Below are 10,860 nucleotides of genomic sequence, written 5' to 3'. Positions count from 1 at the left end.
TTTCTGGCTCCTGCCTGCCATGTAAACGCAAAACGAAACTAGATAACGGTAGTTTTCTTCCCCCACTAAGGACTGTCTGAGTTCCTACACTTTTTAATAAGCAGCAGCCTGCAAGCTCCTGGTCTCCACAGCACTGGGAAAGAGTGTGGAGACATCAGACGACATCTATCCTGCCCTTCTCTTGACATGTCCTAGGATAGGGCTGCCATACATCCAGAATTTCCTAAACATAGCCAGGATTTGGCCACTGGAAACAGAGCCTGGGTGTAAATCGCTTAACTGTTCATTTTTTTTGCTGTTTTATGAAATGCTGTATGTTGATGCACACCCCCCCCCCAACAGCTTCACTCTGAATTGAGAAAAGGAACAAGCAGGCCTATTTTTTCTAGAAAAAGAGGTGCTGGAAACAAGTTCCGGCTGGAAAAAAACAAGTCCTGGGAATAACCGAGCTGAGTTTTAAGCCTGTAATTACGATGCCCAAGTCATGGAACACTGAAGGTTTTGCTTTTAAAGGAGGAGACTGAACCGGGGGAGGAAATGACTTCCTGAGCCCTTAATATAATAGCTTCTTGTCTGGTGGAGCATTGGGGTGGTGGCATCTTGGGCTGTGAGATTAAAAATCCCGCCATGTCATGCATGTTCTTTTCCTTTCTTTTCTTTAAAGAAAAACTTCATTTCCGCCACAGGAGCGTTCGCGTTAGGGGCTGCAGATATGCTGCAACATTTTGTTTTGGGTCCCCCTTGTGCATATTCCGTTCTTAAATGCTTTTTTCTTAAATGAAGAGCACATGCGCCCTCTTGTCAAGCTTTCAGACTCAAGAGCAGTTGAACCCTCTTGTTGGCCCGGCACATTCTTAGTGTGATCTCTTGCCCTGCCAACAGTCCTGGGGTTTCGGAGTCTTGCTCTTTGGTTTCATTTCCCAGAATGAAGCGTTGTTGCCACAAGAACAAGTGTGAGTAAGAGAACTACTTCGAAAATGACTGTAGGAGTTTATTTTAGCGTTTGGTACAAAACCTTTTCCCCACTCAGCTGAGCAGCAGGGAGGTGATCGTAGGCAAAAGACTTTTAAACCTTCCATGATCCTGGTGAAAATTGTCCCCTAAAGTAGATTTTTTTTCACATGAGATAGAAGTGTAGGAAGGCTAAAGCGTACTGGCAAACGGGAATAACGATTGTTGAGGAAATGCTATTTAAAAATCAGAATATATCAAATGCAAATATTGTATATATTAATTACAGCAAATCTTTGAACAGACTTAGCTTCTAAGAGAGCAAGAATTAAGAAAGATAACAGCTGAAAGTTGTAACATTATCTTGGGATGATACACCCATATAAAAAGATTAGGGAGGAAATTAATCAATAGAATCCAACAATCTTATATTTGGTTTTTTAATAATAATTTTTAAAAACTTAGGTATAACAGCGTAAATGCCAGAAGACTGCTTGCTGCTATAAAGGAAACAAATTTATACATTTTCATAAGCAAAAGGTCTTATTTGGAATTGAGATCTCAGAGAGAATTCCGATATTTAAGAAAAACAGACTGATATTTAACATAAGTTTTTCAAAAGATGATGACATACAACCGATGAAATGCAACTGTGATGTGAAAGGTCTGGTGTTAAAGATATTGTAGGAATATCTAATAATACAATGATATTTTTACTAATACTTGTATTATATTTTAGAGTTTGCATGGCACACGGTAATGCCTGTAAGTCATTAAATAAAGCATATAAATTTAAAAATGTAAATAAATAAAAATATTTGCACCTGCACCAAGAAAACAAATCTTTATCTGGAGCTCCAGCCTTTCTTCCAGCGCTCAGTGGCTGTGATCGATGCAGAATTAGGCAGTCAAAAGCAGCCTGAGGGACGGCAGCCTGCACTTCTGAATTAAGAGATTAAAAAAAAACCCAAGCAAGCAGAATGTATGAAGGTCACCTGAGCTATTCCGCAAGACCTGCTGGATATTATGGGTATCGGCTGGGAAATGTGCACATTACCCCTAACATATATATCTCTATCTCTAAATAAGACAAAGTGGTCTACAGTCCACCAAAGGCTATGCCACAATAAATGCCCTTTAAGGTGTTGCAAGACTCTCTTAGTGCTTTTGGGTGCAAACAGTTCTATTCCAATGTGCTTTCACAAATCTTGAAGAAATCTTATCACCTAAGACACTGGAGAGGGATGCAAGCAAGTCATGCAGGAGAGGATAAAATATACGCCATTAAGAAGGCAATTGTGCATATTTTGTACGTATTTATGGAAATTAAGGAAAATCAGGAGCGTGCACCGGCACACGTCTAATTCTCCTTAAACAACAGCCAATTGTAATTGTAAGAATCTCAATAGCCCTAACTTGCTCCATTCCTGCTTACCAATTTCCTGCAACTTCGTTAAAAGTAAATATTGGCAATAAAATAAAATAAAAACCCAGCTCACGGCATCAAATATGAACAGCCACTTGACAAAATGTCAAAATCTCGTCTTTGAAATTTTACTGCAAAAGAATGAACACCTTGGAAGAGGTGAAAGTGGATCCCGCTGGATCAAGAATATATAATAAACAAAATCCATACAATGGATTCCTGAAATAATTATTCCAGATGCGAGTCAAAAGCAGAGGAGCCAAAGAAATCATCTGTGCTGTCAAATTCCTTCTTCTACACACTGGTTCTCCCCCTTTGCTCCAATGAGGGTTGTTTTCATCTTTCCGCTGCAAGAGCTGCTGAAACAGAGAGCAACAAGAATACATTTTTATGAGACTATGCTTAAGGCCAGGCTGGTGTTACAGAACAGATGAATGAAAAGCAATCTCAAGAGACTGCAAATTTGATTGGAGCAGCAGCAGAGGATCCTTTCCCTTTCGGGTCATTTCCCCCACTCAAAATCACCCACCACCACTGCCTGACATATATTTCCTGCTGGGGGGGGGCATTTGTGAGGGGGGTGGTTCCAGAAAGAGAGGTGTACAATTGCACATTTAGGCACGTGCAACTGCCTTTTTTCTGGGCCACTAACACATGAAGAAGTGGCTCAAAGTGCAATTTTTAAAGCAGAACCCCGACCACAGCAGCTGAATCCTCCCTGTGGTTCCACACATCTTCCTGCTTGCCCACGTTCTCAGGAGAGGTCTGTTTGGAGCATTAAAAATACCCCACAGCAAGAACAAAAGGCTCATAAAGAAGTGGGTAAGATGATAGTAAGGATGTTGGAAGAAAGACAGGTTACTAAAACACATATTAAAACCATTTGTAATTAAAGTAGTGTTGAAGACTGAATCCTCTTTTAGGCTTTGCTGTAATAATTATTTTAAAAGGCAGTAGGGCATTTATATAAGCGCATACGCTCAAACCTCAGTTCCCAAACGCCTCCGCTTTGGAATGTTTTGGCTCCCAAACACCAAAAACCCAGAAGCAACTGCTCCGGTTTTCGAACGATTTTTGGAAACCGAACATCCTATGCAGCTTCCGTTTTGAATTTCCCTATTGTAATGAGGTTTCCGCTTTCAGTTTTCGGTTGTCAAACATTTCGGAAGTCAAATGGTCTTCCGGAACGGATTACGTTCGACAACCAAGATTGACTGTATAGTCCTATAGACTATAGATCTATAGTCTGCCTTTCCTCAACAAGCTCATGGCATAAGACCTTTTCAAATAAAAACGCTAATGGGGTTTTGGGCTCTCAGGTGCAGCTGGCAAGGTGGTGGTCCGTGTCATTTTGGCCCCTTGGGCCACATTTTATCTACAGTTATTGTGCTGTATGTCTCAGTTGCAAAAACTGAAACAGCTTTGGACACGTTTTGATTTAAGGCTGTTTTGCCCTGTTCATATGAACTACTACGTCCCTGTTCAAACCAGCTTTTTATGCCCTTTGCAAACAAATGTGTTGAGATGTGTCTGTCTGTACACAAATGTGTGGGGTGTGTCTGTGCCAAACTGGGACTTTGACATGGGTGAAATCAAGCCTAGTTTCAAGCATTCTTTTATTTTTAACCTTCTGTGAACATTTCCGTCTCCTGCTTTAAAACAGAGGTGAAGAAACTGTGGCACTCCAGATAATGTTGGATTTCAACTCCCTTTATTCCCTGGGCGGATCTACATTCATGGTTTATAATGTTAGGAAAGGGTTAAGAAAATGTTTCAAAATGTTAGGGTCATATTAAATTTAGCTTAGAACATTAATCATGCATTATTAAAATGTGACACAAGAGGGCACTGCAGAGCAACTAGTTATGATAAACCGGATAGAAGTTGTGGAAAGGAAAGGAAGTGAAGCCAAATGGGACGGATGTTTAATGATGTCTAAAAGGCGAGTAGAGATCCAGCCCCTGACTACTCTCCATGTTGACTGGGGCTGAGGGGAGTTGACATCAACATCTGCAGGATCATGGATTCACAACCCAAGTTTTACAAAGAAAAACCAGGCTCAAAGCGGCCAAGATCAGAAGCGCTGCAACATTGGGTTGCAGGGCCCCATCGGGTTTATTTTTGTTCTGAAATAGACAGACAGATAGATAGATAGATAGATAGATAGATAGATAGATAGATAGACTATTATATTCTCTTTTAATTGTCACCCATCCTGAGTCTTCATGCTGTGGAAGGCAATGACTAAATGGATACAGTGGTACCTTGGTTCTCAAACGCCTTGGGACTCAAACAACTTGGAACCCAGACACTGCAAACCCGGAAGTACGTGTTCCGGTTTGTGAACGTTTTCGGAGGCCCAACGCACTCCGTTTTTGGTGTTACGCTTCCGTGTTGAGTGCCACACTTCTGTTTTCAGCGTTACACTGAGGCTTGTCTGTTTTGGCTATTTGTGTTTTTGTTTTGGGGGCTTTTTTGTTTTGTTTTTGTGACTGTGGAACCCAGTTCAGCTCCTGATTGTGTGACTGCAGTACATTGTTTATTGCTTTCGTTTTATGGATCAATGGTCTCGTTAGATAGTAAAATTCATGTTAAATTGATGTTTGAGGGGTTGTTTTTAAAAGACTATAACGGATTAATCCATTTTGCATTACTTTCTATGGGAAAGCGCGCCTTGGTTTTGGAATGCTTTGGTTTTGGAACAGACTTCTGGAACAGATTAAGTTTGAGAACCAAGGTAAAGGTAAAGGGACCCCTGACCATTAGGTCCAGTCGTGGCCGACTCTGGGGTTGCAGCGCTCATCTCGCTTTATCGGCCGATTTAGCCAGCGTACAGCTTCCGGGTCATGTGGCCAGCATGACTAAGCCACTTCTGGCGAACCAGAGCAGCGCACGGAAACGCCCTTTACCTTCCCGTCGGAGTGGTACCTATTTATCTACTTGAACTTTGACGTGCTTTCGAACTGCTAGGTTGGCAGGAGCAGGGACTGAGCAATGGGAGCTCCCCCCATCACAGGGATTCGAACCGCCAACCTTCTGATCGGTAAGTCCTAGGCTCTGTGGTTTAGCCCACAGCACCACCCGCGTCCCTTTGGTTTTGGTACGGGCTTCCGGAACAGATTAAATTTGAGAACCAAGGTACCACGGTATATTAACAGGCAACTACAAACTATTTTGCCTCGCCAGGGGAAGCATAATCTGTCACCTTTTAAAATCAAGGCAAAAGAAAATAAAAACGAAGCAGGGGATAAAATGGCTGCTGATAAAAAGGACTATAAAGAGGACATTCAACTCGCAACTTGCGTCTGTTTAACCTTTGCAATTTCAACTTTCTGCTGTTGATGGCCAGCAGGCTGAACTCACACAAATTAAATGCATGGAAGCCGGACCGCTTAAAAGTGCTTTTTTGTGTGCAGGGTCTTCCCAACGGAAAAAGAGCTTTTCAGCTCCTGGTCTTGCTTGAGGTGGTGGGCAAGGCCAGTTCAGTGCGCTGGCTCCAGAAGGTCAGATTGCTCCCGCAGGGGCATTCCAAGGGGTTGCTTTGACTATATGTGATTTGGGCTTTATGCACTATCCCTGGAACGTAACCCCCATGTAAGACGGGGTATCTAGTTGGCCACTGTGAGAAGAGGATGCTGGACTAGACGGGCCCTTGGCCTGATCCTGCAGGGCTCCTCTTACGTTCCTATATACACAAAAGAAGGGAAATCACGTGCAAATCAAAAGCTCTCTGACAGGATGCTTAACACTGGCCATGCTAATAAATATATTGCCCCACATATATTTTGTAGGTGTTTCGTTCCATGGGCTTCAAACAGAACTTTTTAAAAGGAGTGTTATATAGCATGTAGAAGTTAAGTCCATAAAGAAGAGACGTACATTTTCTATACAGGAGGAACCAGCTTACTACTACCATCGTGACGACACATATTATGAACAGCACTCGGGTGATGCGTCTATTTCTTCCGCTAGCAGTAATTCCTTAGAAAGAAAATTTGAAAACAACAGGTTAAAAAAGAGCCATCTCAAATCAATACTTTTGGATTGATTTCATGGATCAGGTCAATGTTTTTGGATGCAGAGGAGAACAAGCCCCAAACACTCAACACCTTCCATGCAAAAATGTTCAGCGGAACTTTCTTGCCGAACATTGGTATAAAGGTAGAAGACCAAGAACACACCTTTAATCCCTACATGCAAAAGGCAACCTAGTTTTAAATTTTTTTTACTGCATTTGTACTTCTTTCTCAATCTGTCTCATGCACACTCTGTTTTGCTCCTTTTCCCTCTCTCTTGGGATATATCTTCTTCCCAATGACCCCTGGGAAGGTTGATGGTTGAGGGATGGGTAGCAGTCTCTAACAGAATTATTAATGCAGATACCAATCTATAATTCCCAGGAATTTGAGGGAGAAACCATGACATTTATGGACTTTCCCCTCATCTTTCTTACTTAAAAAAAATAAAAATGTTGCCCTACTGGGGTAACCCATCTTGGGTTAGGCTGCAGTCTGGGGGTTCTGACCCACCAGCGCAGACTATTGCTGGATATTTTTTAGTGTTTGATTTTATATTGTTATTTAAGGCCATTCCTATACACACACACACACAACCTGAAGCAGTATGTGAAAAAGACATTACAAATATACAATAAACTATTGAAAACTGCAGTAAACATGCAATAAAGTATTGTAAAATACAAAAAGACAGGGTCCATCTTAATGAGCAGGGAAAGCCTAGGGGAAGAGATGTCTGAAGCAGGTAACTGATGGTGCTTCCCTGTGGTGGTGTTGTGTGTGTGTGTGTGTGTGTGTGTGTGTGTGTGTGTACGTGTGTATGTATGTGTGTGTGTGTGTGTGTGTGTGTATATGCTTTCGTATCTTTACATATCTTGCTGAATAGCAACCTGCATTCACTAAGTAATGAAGGGAAGTTTAAAAGTTCCATAAAGAGCCAGTGTTGTGCAGCAGTGTCAGACTAGGACCTGGGAGACCCAGATTCAAATCCCCATCCCGCCCTGACCTTGGACCAGTCACGGCCTCTCAGCCCAATCTACCTCACAGGTTTGTTGTGGGAATTAAATGTGGAGGGCAAGAATCGTGGGCACCGCCAGGCCAGACCCTGGAGGCAGCCAGGGGGGCCAATTGGCATGGGCCTACGATTTTGAGGGTGGCCAACTCCAAGTCCCCATGGCAGTGGCAAAGGGGGGCGCTTTGGTAAAGATGACTGAAATGGGCCCCACATTGTCTATCTAGCCTGGGCCTCTTATACCAGCTTGACACAGCCTGGCGTGCCACCTTATGCACCCTGAAGGAAAATGGTGGGAAACAAGCAAACAATGATAAAGGCCAACGGGATAAACACTTACCTGACAGGTAACACTTTTTCACACTGATGGATGTGCTGGCATTTGAATTGGCGGTGGTTATGGTACATGTGATTTGCTCAGAAGGGTTTAGGCTTCCCTTAATGCTGACTACAGGCTGGTCAGAAAGAAATGTATTTTTTAATTCCCAGTGGTAGGTCACAGGTGGGTGCTGGAAGCCTGGCATGCAGAACACCTGGATGCTGTTATTGTCAACACGGCAGATCAAAAGAGGTGACCGTAGCTCTCCTGCAGAGAGGAAGTAAACGGATGAGACTCCGCTCTCTTTCTCCTTGACATCTGCAGGCGAGGCAGTGGACGTGCTGGACCAGTGCCTTGCCTCCGAAATGGACTGGATGAGAGCCAACAGACTGAAGCTCAATCCAGATGAGAGAAGGCCTGTCTCGTGTTGCCACTCTCTAGACCTCTTGAGGAGGAGGCACACGAAGAAGGGCCTTAGAAGATGCTCTCAGGGTCTGGGTAGGTTCCTACGGAAAGAGGCGGTCCTTGAGGTGTTGCGGACTGCGCTGGGCCCAGAAACTAATTGGTAGCCAGTGCAGTCAGACCAGGAGCGGTGTAAGATGCTCAAACCGATCGGGGAGCAACCTGGCTGCTGAATTCTGCACTAGCTGAAGTTTCCCAGCTGTCTTCAGAGGCAGCCCTTCGTAGAAGGCATTGCAGTAATCTAACCAGGGCATAAGGCAGGGAGGCGGGTGGCCCTGTGGTCTAAACCACTCACCCTCTCCAGCCATAGCTGTCAACCTTCCCTTTTTTTGCAGGAAATCCCCTTATTCCAGTTTCCCGCTGCTTCCCGCTGCTTACCCGGATTGTTAGATATTCCGTAGTCTGTCCCCGGGACAGGTGAGGCTGCTGATCCCTTCTTTTCAAATCTGAAAGTTGACAGCTATGTCTCGAACTTGCCAGTCAGAAGATCAGTGGTTCGAATCCCGATGGGACAGGGTGAGCTCCAGTTGCTCAGTCCCAACTCCCGCCAACCGAGCAGTTTGAAAGCACGCCAAAAAGGGCAAGTACCGTATTTTTTGCTCTATAAGACTCACTTTTTCCCTCCTAAAAAGTAAGGGGAAATGTGTGTGCGTCTTATGGAGCGAATGCAGGCTGCGCAGCTATCCCAGAAGCCAGAACAGCAAGAGGGATTGATGCTTTCACTGCACAGCGATCCCTCTTGCTGTTCTGGCTTCTGAGATTCAGAATAGTTTTTGGTGCGCCTGGTGGTCTGGTGCATCTTATGGAGTGAAAAATACGGTAGATCAATAGGTCCTGCTCTGGTGGGAAGGTAACTGGCAGTGCTGGTTTTGCTTAGTGCTGCTGGCCCCATGGACCGGGAAACCTGTCTGCGGAAGCCGACCAACGCCGCCTCCCTCGCCCACCAAAGCCAGAGGAGCGTCGTGACCCCAGAGTCGGCCATGACCGGACTTTCCCTTTGTGGAACCCGAGCCTCGAGGCCTGTCCGGATCGGGGGCAGTTGGGCCCCCAGCACTCGGGGCCCCGGAGGCCGCCTGAGGCCCCCCGGCGGGGAAGCCGCTCCTTGCGAGGAGGCCCGTCCGGAGCAGGCCGCCTCCCGCCAGGGACCCGCCGCCTCTCGGAGCCCAGGGCCAGCTGGGCTTGGCCGAGGGACGCGCGTCTTGGAGGCCCAGCTCGGCTCCCGTCCCCGCCCGGCTGCCCTGGGTCTCCCCGCGGGCCGAGGAGGAGCCGCTTACCCGACGGGGCGGCGGCGGCGGAGCCGAGGAGGAGGAGGAGGCCTCTCGCCCGGAGGAGCAGCGCGGCCAGAAGCAGCAGCAGCGGGGCCAGCCGACCCGCCATGAGAGGAGCCGCCCGGCGACGGAAGCCCGGCCGGAACCGGCAGAGGAGGCGGCATTCCTCGCGCCGCCGGGCCGGCCTGGGGAACTCAAGGCCCGGGGGGGGGGGAATCCCCGGGACCCCCAAGGAAAGAGGGGCGTCGCCACTCAGGTGGGGGGGGGGGACCCGCGCCTGGCGAGCAGCTCTGGGGAGCCTCCCATCTCCGACCCACTTTGATTTCAGAGAGACCCCCCCCCCCTCGAGACTGGGATCTTGCGGGCGGAATCCTTGGAGATCCCATCCCGGCCCCAATCCACTTCGGGATCTGCCTTCTTCACATCCGCGAAGAACATGGGGTTTGGCGCAGCCCTTCAGCAGCTCTGCCCCGGAAAGCAGATGCCATGCTTCGTGTGAATGCTGCCGCCTCCTCTTTCCCTCGGAGGGACTGGGAGTCGGGGGTGGGGTGTGGGGGGTGGGGGGGGGCCAGGTGGCGGCCCCTGTGAAGCATCGCCCCCCCCCGCCTTCCAAGGGGCCTCCCTGGACGTGGGATCTGAGACGGGATTGACTTCCCTTGGCGCATCCTCCCCATACTGGGAGGCGCCCTGATGGGAGTGCTGGCAAACTCATGGAGGATGATGGTTTCATGGGTTTCTGTCCAGGCCAGGACTCGACAGGATGAGGCCAAGAAAACTGAAGCGCATGAAGCTGACCCAGAAGCTCCAGCGGGTGCAGAATGCTGCAGTGAGGCTCCTCACGGGGTCTCTGCCAGGGGAGCATCTTCACCCAGTGCTTTTCCAGCTGCACTGGCTCCCGGTGGAGGACAGGGTCAGATTTAAGGTGCTGCTTTTGACCTTTCAAGCCCTTCACGGCCTAGGACCCTCGTACCTAGGGGACCGCCTCTCTCAGTATGCCCCATGGAGAGCCTCAAGGTCCATAAATAGCAACACCCTAGTGGTCCCAGGCCCTAAGGAAGTCAGATTAGCCTCAACCAGAGCCAGGGCCTTTTCAGCACTGGCCCCAACTTGGTGGAACGCTCTGTCTCATGAGACCAGGGCCCTGCAGGATCTGATTTCTTTCCGCAGGGCCTGTAAGACAGAGTTGTTCCGCCTGGCCTTTGGATTGGAGCCAATTTGATTCCCTCCCCCTCTTTCTTTTTTTCTTTTCCTTTCTCCTCCTGTAATGAGGCTACATTTTAATATTTTAATGTTCCATTATTTTAATGTTGTATTTTAATGTTGTTTTGAAGTTGTAATCATTCAATTTGTTTTTATTATTGCTTGTAAGCCGCTCTGAGCCCGGCCTTGGCTGGGGAGGGCGGGGT

The 10,860-nt window shown here is 47.0% G+C and overlaps 1 protein-coding gene across 1 annotated transcript; it reads right to left on the bottom strand.

Moving 5' to 3' along the window:
* Window positions 1-1,375: 1,375 nt before the first annotated feature.
* Window positions 1,376-9,892, bottom strand: LOC308576564 (uncharacterized protein; the record flags this gene model as incomplete). Its single annotated transcript, XM_081175970.1, has 5 exons — window positions 1,376-2,736; window positions 6,257-6,358; window positions 7,746-7,991; window positions 9,461-9,639; window positions 9,789-9,892. The coding sequence occupies 5 exons, from the start codon at window positions 9,890-9,892 to the stop codon at window positions 2,714-2,716; spliced, it is 654 nt and encodes a 217-aa protein (XP_081032096.1). The 3' UTR covers window positions 1,376-2,713.
* Between the last annotated feature and the right edge of the window lie 968 nt (window positions 9,893-10,860).

Source organism: Podarcis bocagei (genome assembly GCF_964188305.1).
Source record: "Podarcis bocagei genome assembly, chromosome: 17".
NCBI classification, from domain to species: Eukaryota; Metazoa; Chordata; class Lepidosauria; order Squamata; family Lacertidae; genus Podarcis; species Podarcis bocagei.
Note: the sequence above shows the minus strand (reverse complement) of the source record. Positions and strands in the feature narration are given on the sequence as shown.